General features: G+C 48.9%; 3 protein-coding genes across 5 annotated transcripts; 2 read left to right on the top strand and 1 right to left on the bottom strand.

Annotated features, from left to right (window-relative positions):
• Window positions 1-912: 912 nt before the first annotated feature.
• On the top strand, window positions 913-14,364 carry apbb1ip (amyloid beta (A4) precursor protein-binding, family B, member 1 interacting protein). The gene is made up of 14 exons (XM_078096130.1): window positions 913-1,443; window positions 4,521-4,580; window positions 4,850-4,931; window positions 5,276-5,568; window positions 6,430-6,507; window positions 7,673-7,832; window positions 10,240-10,361; window positions 10,843-10,917; window positions 11,012-11,155; window positions 11,379-11,489; window positions 12,263-12,361; window positions 12,474-12,597; window positions 12,689-12,762; window positions 13,178-14,364. Exons 2-14 carry the CDS (start codon window positions 4,521-4,523, stop codon window positions 13,784-13,786), a joined length of 2,031 nt encoding a protein of 676 aa, XP_077952256.1. The 5' UTR covers window positions 913-1,443; the 3' UTR covers window positions 13,787-14,364.
• LOC120812086 (protein nucleotidyltransferase YdiU) lies at window positions 14,259-18,234 on the bottom strand. Of its 2 annotated transcripts, XM_040167906.2 has the most exons (19): window positions 18,021-18,234; window positions 17,817-17,935; window positions 17,613-17,741; window positions 17,381-17,445; window positions 17,234-17,290; window positions 16,955-17,053; window positions 16,665-16,732; window positions 16,491-16,578; window positions 16,337-16,406; window positions 16,094-16,166; window positions 15,936-16,019; window positions 15,718-15,847; window positions 15,536-15,580; window positions 15,374-15,455; window positions 15,193-15,285; window positions 14,967-15,043; window positions 14,842-14,885; window positions 14,685-14,764; window positions 14,259-14,519 (listed from the first exon to the last, which is right to left on the bottom strand). In XM_040167906.2, exons 1-19 carry the CDS (start codon window positions 18,232-18,234, stop codon window positions 14,397-14,399), a joined length of 1,740 nt encoding a protein of 579 aa, XP_040023840.2. In that variant the 3' UTR covers window positions 14,259-14,396. The 2 variants fall into 2 exon arrangements, with proteins under 2 accessions (XP_040023840.2, XP_077952257.1); XM_078096131.1 differs by having other exon boundaries at window positions 17,613-17,935.
• Window positions 18,235-18,540: 306 nt separating this feature from the next.
• pdss1 (prenyl (decaprenyl) diphosphate synthase, subunit 1) lies at window positions 18,541-22,718 on the top strand. Of its 2 annotated transcripts, none has more exons than XM_040167917.2 (11): window positions 18,541-19,217; window positions 19,896-19,963; window positions 20,104-20,239; window positions 20,326-20,456; window positions 20,544-20,685; window positions 20,787-20,898; window positions 21,253-21,332; window positions 21,469-21,549; window positions 21,644-21,757; window positions 21,846-21,926; window positions 22,019-22,718. In XM_040167917.2, the coding sequence occupies exons 1-11, from the start codon at window positions 19,062-19,064 to the stop codon at window positions 22,157-22,159; spliced, it is 1,242 nt and encodes a 413-aa protein (XP_040023851.2). In that variant the 5' UTR covers window positions 18,541-19,061; the 3' UTR covers window positions 22,160-22,718. The 2 variants fall into 2 exon arrangements, with proteins under 2 accessions (XP_040023851.2, XP_040023850.2); XM_040167916.2 differs by having other exon boundaries at window positions 21,253-21,362.
• Window positions 22,719-22,767: the final 49 nt, after the last annotated feature.

The following is a 22,767-nucleotide window of genomic DNA, read 5'->3' as shown; positions in this document are numbered from 1 at the left end:
AGAAAAATCCAGCTGTTTGCTACTTGGTGAGTGGATCGGTGGTCCACATAGGAAGTGAGGGGTGCAGGTAGCCTGACATGCCCCCCCACACACACACACTCCCCCGCTGAGCAGGAATGTTTAAACAGCAGAGTACAAACAGAGGGCACCACAACCCCGCATCACTCTTCACGTCCTCATTGTGGCGTTTTGTCCTCTGCAGAGCTACATTTGACGAATCCCCACTGGTTTTCATTACCCCCCCTCCTTTGCGTTGGTGCACAGAAGCTCAGAAAGTGCTGTGTGCGAGCTCTCTGATTGAATGTGATGGAGACGCCTCGCCGTCCCTTCAGAACCAGGAGTCAGCCGCGCTTTGTTTTGCAGCCTGTGACGCTTTCCAATTGCGGCTCTCGCTTTATTTAAAAAGCACAACATCCGCGTCGGAAGGAAACAGAAGAGTTGTGGGCCCGTGGACTCGGAGGCCGAGCTGTGCGAGCTGCGGCGTGCCCACATTGGCACGTGGTGGCTTTCCCCTCTGCTGCAATCTGAGCGACTGAAGGCTGCACCGACACAGCAAAATAACACAAATGGAGAAGTCAAATTTGACTTTATGATCAGGTGAAAACAGGTCAAAGCGCTTCTTCTTCCGTCGCCACTTTCTGACCTTTTCCAAATGTTTGGACGTCTCTGTGGACCGAAGGGCCTTTCCAAGAAAGTAAAATCTGTTTTTTTTTTTAAGGCCTCCCAGGACGACTCAAGGGGAAATGCAAATAAACTATCTGCGTCTGCCGAGTCAGATAAGAACCAGAGACTATTCATAGCTGGACAGCTTGGCTTTGCTCAGTCACCCCCCCCCTTCACCCCCCCTCCCCGCGCCTGAAGACAACTGACCACGTTGCACCACCAGTGGCTTAACTCCTTCCTGATTTCCGAGTGACGGAAGGTGGGCTGAGCGTAAGCGTAACATCTCCTGAGGAGAATCCCGATCCCTGCTGTCTGGGAAACACCTCCAGGGAGGTTCAATCATTAACCTGCGTCCTCCTGCTGAATCAGCCCTTCTCAGACACTTCACCGCCCTCCCCCTCTCCTCCTTCCCAACACTCCACCATCCACCCGCTCCGTCCCGGTACGTGAAAAGAGCAGATAAGCAGCGCGTGGAGTGGGGCGGCCCGGCGTTGCCCAAACAAGCCGCTTTGTGAAATTGTCGAGTTTTTTCAGCAGGAATGCAGCGGCAGGTCGAGACCTGAACTTCCGCATTGAGCAGGAAGAAGTCGACAGGCGAGAGAGACAGATGCGATCCGCGCACACACACACACACACACACACACACACACACAGACACACACACCCTGATCTGCCCTGAGCGCGTTGAGCTTCATGAGAGAACAGAGTACGCTGAGGTGGAACCGATGTCCATGAAGCTCCAAACTAACTGGTGAAACAAGGATTAATACATTTGACGAGGTGAGTTACTCCGCTGCTGAATCCGACCCTCGGTTAACGGTGAACAGGCGCAGCTGCTTTCCTCTCAGCGTCTACGTGGCTTTGTGCATCTCTGTTCTTTTTCAATCATTTTTCTCCACCAGCTGGAAGGATTAATACAGATATCGTTCATAAAACAGACTGAAAAAAGGGGGATTTAAAACCTCCTCTTCCTCCATCCGGGCTTTTAAAAGCTGTCAAATCACAACAGCACAAACTATCAACTGTCGCCCATCGGTGTCTTTGACCTGACGGGATGAAGCTTCATTAGCTCTCTGCACAGCGATAAGGGGTCATCAGGCTGCTCTAATGTCATGAAAAGAGGGTTCTCTCTCCAACTGGGTGGAACCGACTCTAACGTCAGGCTGCTGTATGACTCAACAAGCAGGAACCCACGAGCTCGGCCTTTTGTTTTAAAGCTGTCACCAACAATTACGCTACTTTGGGCTTGTAACTGTATCATTGGGAGCTTCTTTAACAAATAGATTAGTGTCCACGTCTGAGGAAAAATACTCCCTTCAGGCCGCCGCGCGATACGATCTGGTGTTGTTGTGAAATGCCTGCAGCAATGATTCCTCTTTTTCTTTTTTTTTTCTGGCCTCAGGCGCTTTTTGTTTCTGCTGCCAACCCCGTATTCTGCAACACAGCACGTTCACTTCTGTAAACGCGTCCGCCAAGGCGAAGGCCGTGGAGCCACTTTGGGTACATGGCGGTAAACGAACGGCCGCTCGCCGCTGTTTGTCGGCTCCCCTCTCCGCCGGCCAGAAACTCGAGTCAGACGTCTGAGGGCTGAAAAAAGATCCATCGTCAGTTCGTCCGATTTAAAAAGGAAAACTCTCATTGGAGAAGTTCATGCCACGGGGGGGGGGGGGCCTCTGTCAGATAGCAGCAGCCGCGCCGCCGCCGATTCTCCACCAAACTTGAAGCAGTACTGCCGATTAGAACGTTTCGGCGTGATTTTACAACAGACCCCCTGTCAGCTGTGATGCCGGGAGCCGGTTCCTTCACTCACCGTCTTTTCTCTAAAAGCAATAAGTGACACGAGAGGAGGGGATCAACTCTCTGGCTGAAGAGATGAGATCGATAACATTTTTAAAATATAAAGGTGCCAGATAGCTCAGCTCGGCTAAACCGTGACGGTTACAATAACACATTTTAATCTTGTGTTTTTAATCATTTATGCTGATTCATATGTGATCAGCCCTTATGATTCACTAAAATAATCCCCTACCGCCTTCCTACACACAGAGACTCAACTGGTAATGACCTACTTATATGACTAGTGGTTATGACTGGTGGTTATGACTGGTTGTTATGACACCTGCGTTTGCTATTCACATGCGTAACATTTAAAAAAGTTCCATGTGTGAAGCGTAACATGAACACGATCACAATCAGCCGTTTTTTAACGTTTGCTAATCTTTTTTTTGTTTCTCTATGTGTGATTTTAAAAACGAGTTTCAGCACAAACGCTGTGTTCACGTGGTTTTGTGCGGTGGTTTGTGTGCTGTGGTCGCAGCAGCGAAGTCATTTGTGTCGTGGTTCTCCAAAAACACAAGATGAAATGTGGAACCACCAGAAAAAGAGGGACAGTGACCGTTGAATCTGCTTAACGTGACGTTCGGTTGAGCTGCTATTCAGGACGTCTCGTGCGTCGGCTCGGGTTATACGTTCAGACGCAACAATGTGCGTGAAGGAAACGGCGTCGGCGCTGCAAGGTGGCAGGCTCGCGTGTCACCATTTCCAGCGCGATTTCTACATCTGAGGGGGCAGGAAGTTCACCCCGAACCACTTCCTCCTGGGGCCAAAGCATTCTTGTAAGAGGGTGGAGCAGCGGGTGGGGGGGTGACACACATGGAAACACCCGCGGGGCGACGTCACGTGGAGATTATTGCGTGCTCCTGAAGTCAGGATGGGAAACGACCACGGAGGCGTCACGGCCAGAGACGTCGTGCGAGCTGTTATCAATCATCTACGCGAGGCCTTTTATGGTCTCAGACACTGTTTCTCTTTCTCGAGCTTCAAGCCGCGCGAGCTCGTGCTATTCTGCTGGAACAATATTGATCCATTTGTTATTTAAATGAGGACCATCAATGTCGCTGCCTGGAAGCCGATCAGTCGCCCCATTTCTCATCCGTTTTTGTAATTTTGTAAAGCTGAATCTATTTATGTTTTGTCCCCAAAAAGTTGCACCCTCGCCGGCTCCTGCAGAGCAGCTGCAGAATTGCATTTCTGGAGTCGAAACCCATCAAAGCGCCGCTGAACGGCCGAATGAACGGCCACTGACCCGTCCCACTGCTGGTCATGTTCCACTGCGGGAAAACAGGGCCTCTGTTTTGACTGCACATTCTATCCCATCATAACATTGGCTCTCAGGAAATGGGGCTTCAAACGGCACTCGGCCGAGGGACGGCGTGCTGCACACACTTACAGATGTCGGGCGAGTCTTTGGGAGCTGTTGTCGCGGGGACGATTTGGCTACTTTTCGACTGAAGTGATTCCCAGTGGCGTCCGATGACTTCTCCCTCCCCGTATCTGATTACATCCCCTCAGGCCGTGCGGTCGGCGCAATCCCTGTTGTGTGCCCTGCTAGCGCCGTTAGCGTCAACATTGCACTTTTTAAACTAAATAGCCCTGAAGCAGTCGAGTGAAGGAGTCTTGATGAGCGATTTGACAGCATGCATATTTTGTTACGGCGGGTGGCTTCTCATTTATTTCCAACTCAGCACATTTTAGGGAGTATTTAGTTTAGTTAAAATGACATACAAAACATGATCACGTCTCACTCTTTAGCTCAGCATGTGCAACAAGACAGGACACGCTGCCTTGGAAGTCCTGCATGCTTATTTATGTCCTTCCTTCAGTCGGGGTGGAGATGATACGAGGGCCTCGGGGCACAAATCGCTGCAGCAGATCAGATGCACCTCTTCGTTCCACACGTCGCTTCACCCTCATTCATATGACGGTCGATTAACAAGTGGCGATGGTGAAAAGTGAACATGTGGGATCTTTCAGCGTTTCATTGCGTGTCTCACACTTGTGTTGTTGCTTTTAAACAGATGGACGACATCGACGCCATGTTCAGCGACCTGCTGGGGGAGATGGACCTCCTCACCCAGGTGATCTAAGACGGCTGTCACGGCAACTACGATCGTACATTTACAATCCCGATTTCGAATCCCTTCCATTCGGCTCGTGACACACAGAAGCTCGGCGGCTCGGTTGTTGGTGTAGCACCTCGAACCAGATGTATCGTTGAGCGTGTAAACACCAGACCTCACAGTGGGAGTTCATGTTTCAGAAGGCGCTGCACAGATGGGATGTCAGTGCCCTTACAAACAAAGTGCCTTGTTCTTTCTCCCCCCTCCCCCCTCTCTTCCCTCTGCAGAGTCTCGGAGAGGAAACGGTACCTCCTGCAGCCCCCCGCAGCACCAACAAGGAGGCCAACACTTCCATGGGCTTCACCAACGGTGACTTAAGCATTTTGTCCGTGAAGCGCGTTGAGGTGTTGCACCGCGTGCAAAGACAGGATGTAAACTGCGGTTACATAGAAAAGGATCCATGGCTGCGAGATACGGAGGGAGATAAATATCAGTCGTGCGTCTCTGTGGTCTATCTGGCTGCTGTTGGAGAGGTGACGGACAAAGATGGAGGTCGCTGTCCACGTGCCAGTTAATCATAGTTTGTCTTTGGCTCTTATGGGCTGTAAAAGGTGCTGATGTTAAATCGAGGTCGGCATTTATAATAAATCTTCATTTCCCAGTACGTTGTGGCGGTTGTGGCCTGCAGTGTGTCAACAGATGTTCTTCCCCAGAGTCCCTCAATGAACTCGAGGACACCGATTTGGATGCGCTCATGGCAGATCTGATGGCGGATCTCAACGCCACGGAGGAGAAATTCGCAGCCCAACAGGAAGATCTGAGAGCGTCGTTCCCGCCCCCGCCGGACCTGCCGCCCCCGCCGGCGGGCCTGAGCCCACATCCGACCTCCGCCCTCGCTTACACGGCGTCGCCGGCGGGCAGCTACGGCAGCGACGTCAGCACCCCGGCCTCCTCCGGCGCCTCTCCTCTGCCACCTCCGCCCCCTCAGGCCACCAAGCCTACAAAGGTGAGATGTTGGACAGCATCATCTCTGCTCACAAACATCTCCCGCTTTCACCTCCCACCCGTTTTCTTTTTGCAGAATACCAAAATGATTGATTGCAGACATTCGATGTCTTTGTATTATTTTAGGCTCTTAAAATGTAAGGCGTAAGAAAGAGGTGAAGCTCATCGCTAACTTAGCCGTGCGTGTATGAAGTATCGCAGCGGAAACGCGGCGAGTCAAAGTGAGATCATGGGGACGCATCTGTCCCAGAGACCCGTGAGTCCGCCTGGAACAGATCAGACACGTGCAGACGTGAGGAGAAGAGTCACAGGTCGGTGAGAGGAATCCAGACGGGAGCTTATTGCTTCAGCAGGGAGCTTCTTACCTCATCCTCCTGAGGTGAAATCACCAGCTGTGCTGAAGCAGAGAACGTGTCACTGTAGACGTGCACAAGTTCATTAAAACTGCACCGTAGGAAAACACATTGAGTTACAATCTGCTCACGGAGATTTAGAAGATTAGTTCTAATGTGCCGGGCGAAATCCTCGAATTCCCGCTTTGCGTGTGAGACGTCATTGACTTGAAGTCAAACACTGCAGCTCCTGAGCAGCGTTGAAAGCGTTCAGCACCCTTTGGGGGAGACGACCTCATCTTTGTTCAGAGCTACACAAGAATATCGATAGCAGCAATATGTGTGTGCAGTAAATGTCAAGCTACAGCCGGCCGTCAATTAGCTTAGCTTAGCATAACAAATGGAAACAGGGAAAAGCTACCTGGCTTTGTAACGTACTAATGAGGTTCTACGTTTATTTAATCTCTTGAACCATCACGATGAATCTATTCTGCACGTAACTTAACATCATATTCTTCGTCGCTGTTTAGGAGGAAATTGAGGCGCAGATGAAAGCGGAAAAAATCAAGCTGGCCCTCGAGAAGCTGAAGGAGGCTAAAGTGAAAAAGGTAAGAGGACCAGACGGCGAGGAGTCCTCCTCTGATCTCACGTCCACTCGCATCCACGCCGCGAATCATGATCAAAGAAGGCAAAGATCTCCACACTCGCGTCTCGACTGAGATGATTCAGGGTGTGTGTGGGTGGGTGTGTGTGTGTGTGTGTGTGTAGAGGCCACCCTCACAGGAACATCTGTGCGCTGGAGAGCAAGGTGCACTCTCAGTGGTTTCAGCCGAGCGTCTGTGGGCAGAAGCCCTCGAGTTTCATGCTTCCTACTCGGGTCATGTCTTCTAAAGACGGCCGCCTCGCATGAGGAAGTGCCGTAAGAGGGAAAATAACTCGATATCCAGCAATATTTCATTCACCCACATGTCAAACCCGTTCGGTTTCCCAAAGGTCGCGGCGGGGGAACGCGTGATTTAACGCTGGACCCTCTCGTAACAACATCTCTGAATCCCACATTTTCACCACACGTGTGCAGCGAGGCCACAGGCCGTCGGTGCTGTGAGGACGTCTCGGCTTCCCAAAGCTGGATCGGTTTCAGATGAGAGGAAGTGTGAAGCCATCCGAGCCAGCGAGGAAAGCGCCGCTCCGCTCCAGCGCAGAATTCCTCCCGGCCGACTTGGCGAAGAAGGAGGTGCCGGGACCACAAAACGGAGATGAATGCGACGGGGAGGAAATTACAAAAAAAAACAAAGCCAAAGGGGGCGAAAGGCAAACGGAGAGACAGAAGTGCTGATGCTCTCACTCCGCCGGTGACACCACAGAAACAACCATTTACTGTACGTGCACTGTGATTACGCTGGATCCTCAGCAAGACGCGTTGACCCGATGACACACTGCAGACGCACTGTCGCGCTGCTACTTCAATCCGTCGTGCAGATGGCAGAAAAGTGAATATCGGTGCACACGAAGCCACAGCCTGAAGCGCGTCAGGATCAGAGGAATCACACAAAGGGCCTGGTGAACGCTTTATCTGCAGGTTAAATCCCTCAATCAATAATCAATAAGTAACTATTGGGAAGACAGCAGCATGTTTCCAACATGTGTGCACCTGTAAATGTAAATGAAGCCTTCTAAAATTTACTGAAATGTCCATAATTACTAATGCTGGCGTGCTGCAGCCACCTGAAGCCAACGTAATAAAGGTTTATTCTCTCTCTTTTTTCTGTACAGTTGGTGGTAAAAGTGCTGCTGAATGACGGCAGCTCCAAGACTCTGATGGTGGACGAGAGGCAGACGGTCAGAGAAGTTCTGGACAACATGTTCGAGAAGACTCACTGCGACTGCAACGTGGACTGGAGCCTGTGCGAGACCAACCCGGAGCTCCAACTGGGTGAGTTACTGCACCACCCGCCGTGACCTAATGGGGGATGCTGCACCCAATGCTCTCGCATCGGTAAATCCGAGGTTTGTGTCTATAAAGTGTTTATAAAGGCCGAGGAGTTTGTAGTGAGAGAATAGTAGAAATGGCGAAAGCAGCAAAACTTATATTAAATTCATGCAGGGCTTCGGCCGTATCATTTGAATTAAAACCAACGCCAAGGATGTAATAAAATACTTTTTACTAAAGGTGGTTGTTTCACTGGAGCGAGGGAGAATAATGGCACGGGGCAAGATGAATTAGTAATGTTAGTTTAAAATCATCACAAAAAAGGTTTAAGGGCAGAAATTATTGCTGTTGTTTTAAGTAGAACACAAAGAAGAACTTTGCAATCGTTCAGCCTCCTGGATGAAAACGTGTGTATTTGCTTCCATGAATCGCTCACAGTGAGAAATAATCACACTTTTAAGTTTTGTTTTCAGACGATAAAAAGCTGGTTTTGTACTCTGAGGGTTTTAGCCTCATTGTTTTTCTCTCTTTGCTGCACAACTTAAGACTCACATGTTAATCCTCCCTGGCAGAGCTGTAACATCTGCAACACTGACATCTAAACCATCAGCAGGTGTTAAGTTATTGGGAGCCAAAGCCACAAAAAGAGTGTGTTGTTAACTGAGAGGGAATAAAATGAAGCTTTATGACCAGCGGTTGATCCGTCCTCGGTCCCCGCTGCTTCTATCGTGCTGATGAAGCACCGCGCTGCTCCAATCTGTGGTCCTTTTATGAGAGATTTGCTTTTTTACGCAACTTGTGACCGGTTTTTAAAATCCTTTGGCGCATAGATAAATAAATCAAAGAACTTGTTTGCTGGAATAAGAAACAAGCAGTAAAAAAAAGAGAGGAAATACTGGTGAAGCTCCTTGGTTGAGAAGCCGTTCTGGGTGTTTCTGCACTAAACTTCCAACGGAGTCTCACAGCGAAACGTATAATAGCTACGTTGTGGAACGTGGTATTCTCACGCATTCTCCCCAAAATCGTGACAATACTACGTTTTATTTTGGCCTATTCATTTAAACGGAAGGTCTTCTACATTCTCTGATAGAAGACTATGAAAATGTAACGCATACTTCTCGCTAGAAATGCCATCGAAATGCGTACAAATGCTGATGAAAATCCTTTTTTCGGGGGGGGGGGAAGTTAATGCTGAGGTTAATTATTTTAAGTAAAAGTCAATACTGTCGACAAAACCTAAAAGCTGAAATGACTTGTCTCCTTCAAAAGGAGGCCAGTCCCACATCAAATGAGGAATTGAGTATTTCCACTTGTTTACCATGGTTTATTTTTAAAGATGGCTGGTGTTTAAATTAGCTGTCTGACACACTGCAAAGCCTCATCTCTCTTCACTTATGGTCACGGGGGGGAACTCGTGTCTTCCCGTCAGCCCCGGACTCCATCGCAGCTCGACGTTTGAAGGGATCTCAGACGCCTCCGAGCTTTAATCCTTGCCGGTGGATTCAGTTCAGACCAACGTTTAATGGCGACAGTCCAACTGGAACCTGGCAGCAGTTTATTTAATGCCTCCCTCTGTCTCGGCTGGTGACCTGTAATTGGGGACCAGGGCTAAACTACAGTGCTGGAGATCTGCAGCGTGGGGGAGTGTGTGGGTGGGCGGTGAGGAGGAGGAGGAGGAGGAGGAGGAAAGGGCCCTTAATGCGGGTTTAGTCCATTTAAAGTCCCTCCAGCTAAACGGGGAGGCTCCAGTTCCTTCGATCATCCCGTTTGAAATGGACAAAAAAAAAAAAGATGAATCTCTGGAATTGACTTTGAACCGAGCTCGTCTGATTTAAAGACCTGCTGACGGAGCGAGCTGCCGAACACGTAGCGGGTTTCACATTCTGGCTCTCAGAGTAAACCGGCTTTTTGCAGATTAAAAAAATGTCTCCAGAGTGCTTTGACGTTAGTATTTAAATGTGCCAAGAAACAATTTTCTATGGCTGCTTTTTACAGCAGGGGTGGAATATCTACAGGAATAATTATTAAAGTAAATGATCCATCACAACCACCCAGAACCATGTTGTCGTTCCAGCTTTAATACTAAAGCGCAGCAGACAGTTTGCAGCTCTGTGCTGTTACTCCAAAAAGACTTTTGGCCCGTCCACACGAAAGGTCCTTTTCATACCTGCAGCAGCTGTATTGTGCATTGGAAAAATGGACAAAGAGTCCATGAATTTCAGAGAAATGTTAAATTCCGCTTCCCTCTTGTTTGGCCCATTCTGTTAATATCCGTGACTTTTTATTCTACTTAAAACGAACGCCGTTAGTCATTTCAAAGCCGCTAAAATCCCATGAAAACTACACACGCAGAATGACTCTAATCCCGTCATCCAAACTCTCCACCGACCTCTCTGTCGTCTTTTGACAGAACGGGCGTTTGAGGACCACGAGAAGCTGGTGGAGCCTCTCTCGGCGTGGACGAGGGACAGCGAGAACCACGTCCTCTTTCAGGAGCGGGCCGAGAAATACGAGGTTTTCAAAAACCCACAGGTGGGTCCTCTCGCCGCGCGCAACCTCTGACGCCTGCCGCCATGTGACGAGTGATCAAAACCCCCCCGAGCGTCCAACACCGGGCCGCTTTCGGTGGATTCCTGGCCTTGGTTTGTGGGGATCCATCTCCGCGCTGTTCCAGCTGAGCGCCGTCTGGCTTTCTTCACTGTCAGAAGGTTTCCTGAATTATCAGATGTCTTCTCCTGCATGCAGGCCGACCTGCTACAATTATATCCTCACTGTAACACATCAGACAAACGGCCTCCAGCTCAACACACTGAGATCTCTGCATGATTGTTGACATAATGGGAAGCTTTTCTGAACACGGCGTATTTAATGGATTCGGAATGTTGGCGGAGACAAATAGTCCTGTTGGAAAACTATAGTGAGAAATTCACACTTTTAAGTGCTCCATCATGTCTTGGCTGATCTCCTTTGTCCCAATACGTTGAATAAGTTGCGTTTTATCTCTGACCTGCAGAACTTCTACCTGTGGAAGAAGAACAGGAGCGATCTGAAAGACATGAAAGACAAAGACAAGGAGTTGTTAATACAGGTAAAGGAACTTGTGCACGCAAACCAGACGATAAGTATTTTATTTACTGCTCCTCGCAGTGACCCCCGACCTTCGTCTCTCTCCACCCCTGCAGGAGAACTTCTGCGGGACGTCCACTATCGTGCCGGATCTCGAGGGAGTGATGCACCTCAAAGAAGACGGCAAGAAGTCCTGGAAACCGCGACTCTTCCAGCTGAGGGCCTCTGGAATTTACTACGTGCCCAAAGGGAAAACCAAGGTCAGGGGTCAAAGCGGGGGCTCTAACTCTGGGTTCGTTCAGCTGAGACGGTCAAAGCCCAGCAGATTTAGGGATATTTCTGTGTCAACATATAGTGTCACATACAGATATATTGATATAGTGTCAACTTGAAGTTAGATTTGTTTGATCACACACGATGTGCTCACTGGTTTAAGAGTCACAGGGACGATGTGACTGATGTGACCCTTTATTTGTCTTGCAGTCGTCCCGTGACCTCGTCTGTTTCGTCCAGTTCGACAACCTGAACGTCTACTACGGCAAAGACTTTAAGGGCAAATACAAAGCCCCGAGCGACTTCTGCTTCCTTCTGAAGGTAAGCGATCGGCCATCGGAGATATCAACGCAGAACAGAAGATTTCCACACAGCCGCTCACTTCCCTGCAAATGTCAAATGCAATAAATACCTTAAATTGAAGAAGTGGAACGAGACATTGTTCTCGAATTGAGCTAAAAGTGGTGAGAAAGAGAGGCGACTGTGGACAGAAGTACACAGTTCCTAGTATGTTTTTAAAGTGATACTGGTACTTAAAGACCAAAGAAATGCTGAGCGACATGAAAAACAAAACAGAACTGAAGAAGAGAAGCGTTGGTGGTCGGTGCGAACGGGATGTGAAAGTCCTCTTTCTTTCTTTGCTCTCGTCTTCTCCGGGAAGTACTGGACTCAGCAGATGCTCAGCCAGAGGAGGAGGTGGGGGAGGTGGAGGAGGTGTAGGAGGGAGGAATGGCTCTGGGGGAGGCGGGTCCTGAGAACACCGCAAATAACACCATTCAATGAGATCAGAGAGGCAAATAAACCGAATTGTCCTTCCGGTTTAGGGATTACACAGAGAGACGCCTCGGCTGTGGTACATGGTGATCACGATGATAACGGAAGCTGTGTATAACATTAGGGCGTTTTTTTGTCAGTGGGGCTTCCTGAAGTCTCTAATACATCCTCATCACGCAGAACTGAGATCATGACATTACGTGTGAAGACAACAAACGCCTCCTATTTACCAAATTAGACCCGATTACAGGAAACATTTGAATGTGTGCTCAGAAATGCTTTATTACAAATAAACTCTCCATCTTGATTTGTTCCTGCAGCATCCGCAGATCCAGAAGGACTCTCAGTACATCAAGTACCTCTGCTGCGATGACGCCTGGTCCATGAACCTGTGGGTCACAGGAATACGGATCGCAAAGGTAAATGTGGCCACCTCGGCTGAAGTGCCCCCCCCCCCCCCCCCCCCCCGTGAGCAAGGGGGGGGGCGCATGCTCGCCTCACGTGACGCGTCTGTTGCTTTCCCCCCCCAAGTACGGCGCGGCGCTGTACGACAACTACAAGACCGCAGAGAAGGCGGCCGCCGTCAGCTCCGTGTGGACCAACCGAAGCACGCCGTCCAGCTCCCATCCGTCCACGCCCTCCCCCACCATCAAAGGTAGCGCCGCGCACACCGACCCTCCCCCCCCCCAAACACCGATGCACCCGTGTCGGTTCAAACCTCACGGTGTTTATTTATTCTCTCGCAGCCAAGTCCCAGAGCCAGGCCAACGGGCATGCTGCGAGGCCCCAACCAGGGCCCCAACCTGCGGCCCCCTCCCAGGTACGAAGGTCCCTGCGATGCAGCGGTCTGCTCGCTGTGATTGTTCAGTCTGTAAAATGCTACAAGATGGTGAAAAACGGCCAAATGCCAAAGTGATCCCTGTGCGTTTTGGTGATATTGTATCAGTTACAGGGTATTATACCGTTTTATTTCACATAATTAAGCTTCATTCTGTTAAAGTGTTCTTAGTTCTTAAAATGGTGTGTGAACAAAAAGAAAGTGATGGTGGGAAACAGTCATAAAAAAGACTTCATTGAAATACTATACATGACATTTTTCCATATAAAGAAAAAAAGTAAAGTTGGTTGAATACAACCGACTAAAAGCAAGATACAAGTCGTAGTAAAACTATTTAAGGTGCAGTACAGTACTCATGAAAGTACTCATTGAATGGTGTTATTTGCGGTGTTCTCAGGACTTTGGACCCCCCCCACCTCCACCTGTGGCAGAGTTCCTTCCCCCGCCTCCTCCAGAGCCCTTCCTCCCTCCAACACCTCCTCCACCTCCCCCACCTCCTTCTCTGGCGGCCAAGTGGTCTCCGAAACCTGCCGCCCCCCAGCGACACCTGCCGACCAACTTCCCTCCGCCTCCACCCGCCATGGACCACCTGCCCCCGCCCCCGCCCAACGACGACGCCTCGGAGCCCCCCCCGGACTTCCTCCCACCCCCTCCTCCTGCCGCTGGCTTTGGATTTCCTCCTCCGCCACAGTTGAACTCCCCCCCACTGCCGCCTCCCCCCGTGAGCTTCAAGGACGCGAACCAGTGTCTGCCTCCTCCGCCACCCGACCCGGAGTTTTTGCCTCCACCTAAGCCCGTTATCCCGGGGGGCGGGGCTCCCCCTCCGCCTCCACCACCGCCTCCCACCGCCGCCGCCGCCCCGAGGCCGGCTTTTGGGGCTCCTGGCTCGGTGAAGAAGAGGCCCCCCGCTCCGCCAAAGAGGACAGCTGCACCCTCCGCGGCTGCGGGAGGAGACTTTATGTCGGAACTGGCGATGGCCATGAACAAGAAGCGCGGCGCTCCTTGACGCTCTACGTGCGTCGCGCTGCTCCAACGCCAAGCCGGTGGAGACCAGCAGGGACTTGACCTCCTCCGGAAGGGTCGTCCGCCCCCCTTCTTATGGATGACGCCAGCTTGCGTGATATAAGCGAGAGGAGGATTATTCTCCAAAGCAAACATCTTGTATTTAACGATGCCGAGAAGAAAACATAAAAAGTATAATTCCTTCATCACGATTCGGAGGATTGTACATATTGACATGTTGGCTGTAAATACTGTAAACAAAATGATCATATACAGAGAACCGGATTAGTCCTCGAATCAGTTACAAGCTATGTGGAAGGTGGCAAAAGATCCTCATGAAAATCAATGTTTGTTGTTTAGTGTTTTCTTCCTGTCGGAGTTCAACCATCTGAAATGTAAAAGCACTGAACTAGTTCTGGTGTGTGAGGAACGATACCGTATGTGAACCTAGTTCTTAAAAAAAGTAGTACAACCACTGCTGAACATCTTTGAGTTTATTTAATATTGCATTACAAACAAGTGAATTCACCACAATTTAACTGCCTTCGTTCCATGAAGAAGTTGAATAAAATGTACCACAAAGCCTCAGGTGTGATTCACTGTCAAAGTCCCTCTCAGGAGGAACAGCTGACCTTTAACCTCTTTGCCCACGATGGAGGTCTTTGTGCGTAACCCGCCTTCTCTGCCGCCTCTTGTGTAATGAAGGGAAACGAAAGAATGTGGTGGAGCAGCTCCACCTAGTGGGGCACAAACATCAGACACCAAGTCAGAAAACATCCACCATTTGTTGCAGAAATAGTGAAGAACTTTTGAATATTTTTTAAAGGAAACACGTCAAAAAAACTCATGGAAGTATTAGTATGTCGCTGCGTTTAATAAATTCAAAGATATCATTCACGTACCTCAGAGAAATCATTTTTCTCTGCTTTACTTATTGCAGATTGAGCCATCCAGTTCCTCAGCACATATCGGGGATTCTCATCTGCAAGACAACGATCAGCCCGACTTGTAAAAAAAAAAGTCAAACAATTATCTCAACATGTAAATGTAGTCGCTCACTTTTCATCCTCTGCTGTCGTTCCAAATCACCATCATTTGGTTGTCTGAAAAAAAGTATTTTACATGAGAAAAACCCAGAAAAATATTTCAAGCTGAAAGGCATCAGTGTCCATCTCTCTGCTTACCTCAGGAGGCGGAGCCGGTACATGCTGAGCCAATCAGGAAAGAGATTGTGGGACGACAAGTCTTCCAGAGCCCACAACTAATACACAAAAATAATAAACGTAAACGTATCTGTCATATTTATCACCTTTTATTCACCTTATAAAATAATTTTGCAGTTAAAATTGCACATGCAATGACTGTGTGGACCATATGTTATAATAAACCTACAGGCTACTTCAGCTCTACCTGTGTGAAGTTCCTGTTGAGAAGCTGCTGGAATGAAACTTCACTGAGCTGCCTGAAGGTCATGGTGAAGTCTGAGTGGGTCTCCTCCATCATCTGAACACCCATCAGATCGGGTGTTTGCACACAGTAAGTAGAGTTAAATCAATATCCTGCTGGTCACAGGAAGCATGCGATGACTTGCCTTAAGCAGGAAGGCGATGAGGGAGCCGTCATCCTCCTCCTCCCCCAGAAGCCCCAGTTTAGCTTTAAATAGCCGATGAGTCCTGAAACACATTGACAAACGCAGCTATGAAATATCATCACTCACTGTTTGGACACAGAATACGTATCATATGGAACTTACCTCTTATGATAAATGTCCACATATCCTTTTAAAATATCCCGAGCCCTGGAGGACGATTAAAATGATGTTAGTCCAGTATTTTTCCACCAGAATGTCACAGAGCTGCTGGTTCAAAGTCAGTACTGCTCAAAGGCGCTTGATGTTTGCTCCTTCAACATGAACGGTTGTGGCGCCGTTCTCACTCGCTCTGCTGCTTTCCGGGCAGCACGGGGCCGAGCGCCGTCGCCAGCTTCTCCAGGTTAAACAGCGCCGCGTCGGCTTGCGCCCCGATGGCGTACCTCCCCTCGTCGTCCGAGGTGTTCGGGACGAAACCTGCAAAAAACAGGGAGAAATTAGTTTTAAGGATTCAAACCCGAGCGGGACGACCCGACGTTTGGCGAGAAGGCGCGCGGCTACACACGGGGGCTGTAGGACTCCACGAAGCCGAACGGCCCGTAGTCCAGCGTGACGGACAGGAGGCTGAAGTTGTCCGTGTTGCACACGCCTGTTGTGATAAAACGTCACGTCAGGCATAGAGGCGATGGCGTAATGCGTGCACGCGTCAGCCGATGTTCTCACCGTGGGCGAACCCGACCGACGTCCACCGGGCGATGAGATGAGCGGTTTCATTTACCACCGTGGAATAAAACGCCTGGAAGAGACGGACGGAAACGAAAGCGCTGAAACCAGGAAGTTACATAAAGAAACAAAGACATGGAACTCTGTGATGATGCAAACGGGTTCATCTCGTAATCGATGCCGGAAGGACACCTAGAAAGGTTAAAACTAAAAAAAGACGTATTTATTTTTAATCTTACTCACCAAATATTTGTCCGGGTCATCGGGATGGATTGAAGGAAAATGTTCGGCGATCACAAAGGTCAACAGCTTTCTAAAATCCACAGAAGAACGACATCATGTGACAAGTTGCAGGATAGTTGGATGTAAGATGGGGAGATAATGTGAACACGATCACCTCAGGAGATCAATCTCGCCACTTTGAGACAAAATCTCTAAAGATCCAATGCGGAACCACGAGTTGGCTAATCTGAGCACGACCGCTCCTGTGAACAGAAAAATAAATAAATGTAATGAACCATTAAATTTAATAGAAAATATATATTTTTAAAAATCTCATCAGCCCCTTCACCTCTCTCTGTCTTCACGTTGCCATCGTAGAATTGATCCCTCATCACCGGCTCGTCACTTACAATCAGACTAAAACAGAGACCATCACTAATTCAATTCAATTCAATTTAAAAGCAGGCAGGTTAACACAGATAGTGGCATTCTGAGGAGTCCTTTAAAATTCCTCCAAAGTCAAAACACATACATACATACATACATATATATATATATATATATATATATATATATATATATATATATATATGTCAGGTATCTTTTGGATACGGGACTCAGTCGCCTTGCGTCAATCACCTGGCGGCCCTGCTGGTCGGAACACCGAGGAAGTGCATCGCTTCACTTCCCAGGAACTCCCTCACGGAGGAGCGGATCACGGCCCGACCGTCTCCCGACCTGCATTCACATTAATCACATTAAAAACAGCGGCGTCTTGCTGCCCTTTAGAGGCAAATGTGAAAAAAATTGGAACGAGGATGAATGGAAGAGTGTGATTTAATGATTATTACCAGGTGTAAATCGGGGTAAATCATATGAACGCATTTTAGCTGAAGGCGTAAAAGGAGTTCAACATACCTCGAGTAGGGTGTTTTCCCAGAGCCTTTAAGCTGCAGCTCCCACACTTCTCCTTTCCTGTGGCACATTTTATAATGAGGTTAAAAGTTTTAACTTAAATGTACGCAACTTTGAGTAGACAAATAACCTCATTCCAAAATGTTTTACCTGTTGGTGTATTGACCCAGGGAATGTGCTCGTCCGTCACCCAGCTGACCGGCCCAGTAGCCAAACTGATGATGAGACAGGCTGTTCATCAACACATTTCAAAGTCGTCCCCTGCGATCAGATGTAGTCCCAGATGTAATTATCATAGAGGAACTTTAAAAGAGACGTCCAAGCCTCCTTGACCTCTCCAGTTTTTAGCTGATCTAGTCCCGAGTTGACGATGAACCGTTACCTGATGGCCGCCGTATCTGTGAGCCAGTGGCGCTGATCCCGGTGGAAGTCTGCCACCGCTGGCGTAGAGCAGGAAGTCATCCGACCGGGTCACGGCCACGTCTAAGTCTAGTATGTCCTCCATGACCTCCTGACGAGACAAATGCAGGTATGAAGTCCTCGCCACAATTTCACGGGACGGACTCTGCTGATGTTGTAACCACACCTTGGAAGCTGCTGCCAGCCTCAACGGGCCTTTCAGGGGAGTTGGAGTGGATTTGGAGAATATGCAGTTCTTTACGGAGCGGGCGTAGTTCCCTCCGCCCTCATCGATGGGGAACGCTTCTGCAGAGAGGACGGAAACGGTTGAATTGTTACAGTGACTGGGGGCGTACTAACTTAAACAGACGCGGGTCTCCCGTGTGTGTACCTATCAGCTTCTTGCAGGACACTCTGAACCGGCCCAGGTTTGAAGCGCTTGCGTTCCACCTGGACGTGAAAGTGTTTGGAGGCCGGCTGCTCGATGCCGTAGCGTCGTGACGGTGGCAATCGCCGTCGCCGTCGGTGCAGAACTGCAGCACACAGACGGGTGTGAAACTGGATGCTGCTACCAGAGCAAAGAGCATCACTCTGAAGGGGAACATGTTCCGCCCGGAACGCAGACACCTTCCTGGAAGCGCTGATGAGGATTTTAAAATGGCTCAATTATGAGAACTCTGGTGCTGTAAAAGTATTAACATCTTTTCATCAGTAAGAGTGGGTTTAATTTACTTGGGAGCATAACTATTTGCTTAGTGAATCTATACAACCTCATCAAGTTTAGGCTTTAATGGTGAAATTAAAGCATGTTACTCCTAAAAATGGTAGAGTTACTTTAAAACTGTCAGGTAGCTTTGGATGTTCATACTCCTGCAAAGTACAAGCAACTCAAATTATTCATTTAATATTTAATTAAACTGTCCCGCCCCAGCAAGCCTTGTGTGCATATGACATCTCACGTTAATAGTGCTTAAATGGGTTCGCTAATAGTTCGTTAGTTATGGATTGTTTCTACGAAAAGGTTCTAGACATCAAGGGGATTTAACAGTTTTAAAGTCATAACATAACGTTAGCTAACTTAGCTGCAGCCAGCTAGCTGTTAGCATCAGTGCTACTGACGCTAGCCACAAATACAGCGTACTACTCTACTCCGAGCCACTCTTCCGGATACACGGTAGTAATACGTATGTTATATCTACAGTTTTAAGGGGGAGACCCCCTAGGTGACATGTACCGCTGCATTTCTGTTAATAAAATCGTCTCTTGGGGAGGAAATCAATGATGTTTGTCTGAGATCGCGTCTAACGTCACTGCCACTGGCAGTTAGCTCCTCGCAGGGAACTGACGTCACCAACTGTTACCGACTTCCGCTTCCGGTGTGTTACCTAACCCGTCGTCCGTCGCCGTGTGACGCCCCGGCGGTACGGGAAACATGGCGTCCCCGTGTCTCAGGCAGTGCAGGCGGTGGAGCACGAAGTGTACCGGCGCCGGGCTACTGGAGACCTTGAGGCGCGTCAACGGCCGGTCGGCGTCGTTCTCCGCGGCCTCCCTCTGGCGGACGCCGCGGAGCCCCGGGCCGGGGAGCGAGGTGAGTCCCCGCCGGCTGAGGGGTGCAGCCCCGGGAAGGTCACCGCGGAGCGGTTAGGGAATGAATGGGGGTTATTTCCCCGCTAAACCGGCGTCTCGACGTTACTGACGTGACGGGGATGTTACACATTTGAGCCGTTGGTTTTTTTTAAGAGTGCGGTAAACGAACGGGGACGTTGTGTTCAGAACTCCCTCAAAGGTCAGGACCTGCTCCTAAAGGAGCAGAGGAACGGACCTCCTGCTGCGGGTTGTCCCCTTAAAGTCTGACCAAAGTCAACGTCCATTCACGTGTTGCTTCTTGGTTTTCTCATCCATTTAATTCATTTAAGCTACTTAAGAGTGTGATCATTGTTTCTTGATTATGCGTGCTGATAAGTGTAAATTCCTACACTCAGAGACAGAAACGACTGTGTATTTGTAACATATAAGTAAAACATAATCAGCCAAAAAGTGATAAACGCTTACATGGAAGGTAGGAAGGTTTAGAAGAGGGTTAGTTTGCAGCCACGTTTATCAAACTCCGTCCCTGTCTAATAAACTGATAACCAGACACCAGCATCTGTCTATCTCTATTTCTTTTGTCCTCTTAGTCGGAACTATGTGCAACTTGTACAAAGGCTAAAGACGTGTAAATAAAGCAGAAACTCAAATCAATCGGCCTGATTTCTCTGTTCTTCAGGGGCAGCAATCGGCTTTACCGACACAGATGCAACCAAATACCTTTAACTCCATCAGATATCTACCCAGGTGAGTCGTGGCTGCGACGACACACCATACGTCCAGCAACATACAAGTATTTTGTGTATATATATATATATATATATATATATATATATATATATATATATATATTGATGGTTACTGTTTGTTGTGGTCTCTTCCTCCAGGCGCAGTCCGCGGCTGCTGAATCCGACCCTGCAGTCCTGCGGGTGCAGACGCAGCGCGCACACCGACGTGAAGCTAAAGGACCCCTTCACGTTAGCGCAGAAAGATTTAACTAACTTATACGATGACATCAGAAAGGTACTTTTTCAACGCAAATACGAGCCGGCGATGTGTCGTCCTCTCGAAGAGGAGACGTTCCCACGTTGTGTTCCTCCGCCTCACAGGAGCTGTTCGTATCCAAAGAGGAGCTGAAGGTGCTGTGTGACTACTACTTCGATGGCAAGGGGAAGGCCATCCGGCCGATGATTGTTGTCCTCATGGCCCGGGCACTCAACGCTCACAGCAACAGATCCGGGTATGATTGGATCCCTGCAGACGTTTCGACAAAATGTTTGCACATTGCACGTTCCAGGGTTTTATTTGATCTGGCTTCCCTCTGCAGCGATCTGCTGCCGGGGCAGAGGACCATAGCGATGATCGCAGAAATGATCCACACCGCCAGCCTGGTGCACGACGACGTCATAGACGGATCAGATAAACGGCGGGGAAAGAGAACCATCAACGAGGTGTGGGGGGAAAAAAAGGTGAGTCGAATATGCTCTTAATAACTTTTTACTTTTCCGCTTCATATTTTTTTAAAGATATAAAGATTCATCGGTTTCTTTTTTGTTCTCTTCTCTTCCAGGCCATCTTAGCCGGAGATTTCATCCTTTCAACGGCCTCCATGGCCATGGCTCGCATTGGTGACAACACGGTCGTCAAGGTGATGTCTCAGATCATGGAGGATCTGGTGCGAGGTGCGGAAATCCTTCTTAAAGTTGTACTTATCAGTTTTCCTGTTTTTACATCTTACGAACGTCAAACTGTCGGAACCATAGAACGTATAAAGAGAAGCTGCAGCGTAGTGATCCCATTAGCACGATAAGAACATTTGGGATGAATGTATTTAAATGTGTACTGGATGGATTAATCATTCTGTTTTGACTCATGTCCCACATGTTAACATGAAAGGAGCATGGCTCATGTTCCACACTGCAGGCTGTTGTGTCACCCCTCTTTTTAAATAGAGGCTAGGGTCACGACCCTTAGTCTGCTTACCAAACCCCCCTGTGTGTGTGTGTGTGTGTGTGTGTGTGTCTGTGTGCTTCCAGGGGAGTTCATGCAGCTCGGCTCCAAGGAGAACGAGAACGAGCGATTCAAACACTACCTGGAGAAAACCTTCAAGAAGACGGCGAGTCTAATTGCAAACAGTTGTAAAGCAGTATGTACGTTCTGTTTGGCACAAATATCGCGGCGCTGAAGAAGAGACTCGCTTGCTACCCTCAAGCGTTTTTCTTTTGTTGACTTTCTCTTCTGTGTCATTCAAGGTGTGCGTTCAGGTCACCTCTGATCCTAAGGTTCATGAAATAGCCTACAAGTACGGGGAGAACGTTGGCATCGCGTTTCAGGTAATCTCCATTCTACAGAAAATCGCTCTCTTTAAACACGCTTCATGTCTGCATGTAAAATGCTTCTGTCGGTCACTTTCTGTCCGACTTGCAGCTGGTGGACGACGTGTTGGACTTCACATCAGGAGCCAGTCACCTGGGGAAGCCCTCGGCTGTGGACCTCAAACTGGGCCTGGCCACTGGGCCGGTCCTCTTCGCCTGTCAACAGGTGAGAGAGATGAAACTTTAAGTCACTAGGATACACACTCACACACACACACCACCTATTGATCTCGTTATCTTTTCATTTCTTTCAGTTCCCTGAGCTCCATTCGTTGATCATGAGACGCTTCAGCTCTGAAGGAGACATCGATCGAGCCTGGCAGTACGTCCTTCAGGTGAGACCAACAGCGCGTTGTGAAAAATAAACAAGATTAAAAAAAAGCCGATGAGGACAACCCATCATCATCTTCTTCTTCTTGTGTTCCAGAGTGACGGCGTGCAGCAGACCCAATTCCTGGCCCAGCGCTACTGTCAAGAAGCCATCCGGCAGGTGAGCATGCTGAGGCCGTCGGAGGAGCGAGACGCCCTCATCAGGCTCACTGAGATGGTGCTGACGAGGGACAAGTGAGGCTCCTCCGTCAGGCTGCGCCTCAGGCAGCTACCTGTGAACAGAGCAGCTCCCCACCAACTCGGGCGTTCACGCTGACTCAGCGTCAGAGGAAGAAAGGGTTGATTTAAGAACAATGGGAGTTTGGTTCATAAGGATCCCCGGTGCTGACTTGGTACATACCATATTTAAATATATATAAATACTGATTTTAGTGCACATCTGGATTCAGGTTTCCTGAACGGCGACCGTGGTAATCGTTTGGGGGGGGGGGGACAAATGTTCTGAACTTAAATGAATGGCTGAGACTGAAAACTGCACTCACTCTTCACCCGATTGAGTAATGTGATGTTGCGAGTCTGTCACGTGCCGGCGTTGTAAAATGAGTGTAATTCGAAACGCGGCAGATGACAAATCGGCGCGTCTGTTTGGGCCGACGTCATTGTTTAAGAGACGTCCACACTCCCAACAGCCGTGCGTCTTCATGTGCCACTTAATCAAAGTGCCCTGAAACAACTACAGGCCTCATCATCCTCAAGGACTGTGTGATCAATAAACCCACAATCATGCTTTTTTTCAAGCTGTCGCTCCTTTGTGATTTCCTTCAAGTTCTCACACACACACACACA

Source organism: Gasterosteus aculeatus, chromosome 21, assembly GCF_964276395.1.
Source record: "Gasterosteus aculeatus chromosome 21, fGasAcu3.hap1.1, whole genome shotgun sequence".
In the NCBI taxonomy this organism is placed as follows: Eukaryota; Metazoa; Chordata; class Actinopteri; order Perciformes; family Gasterosteidae; genus Gasterosteus; species Gasterosteus aculeatus.
This window is presented reverse-complemented; position numbering and strand designations above follow the sequence as displayed.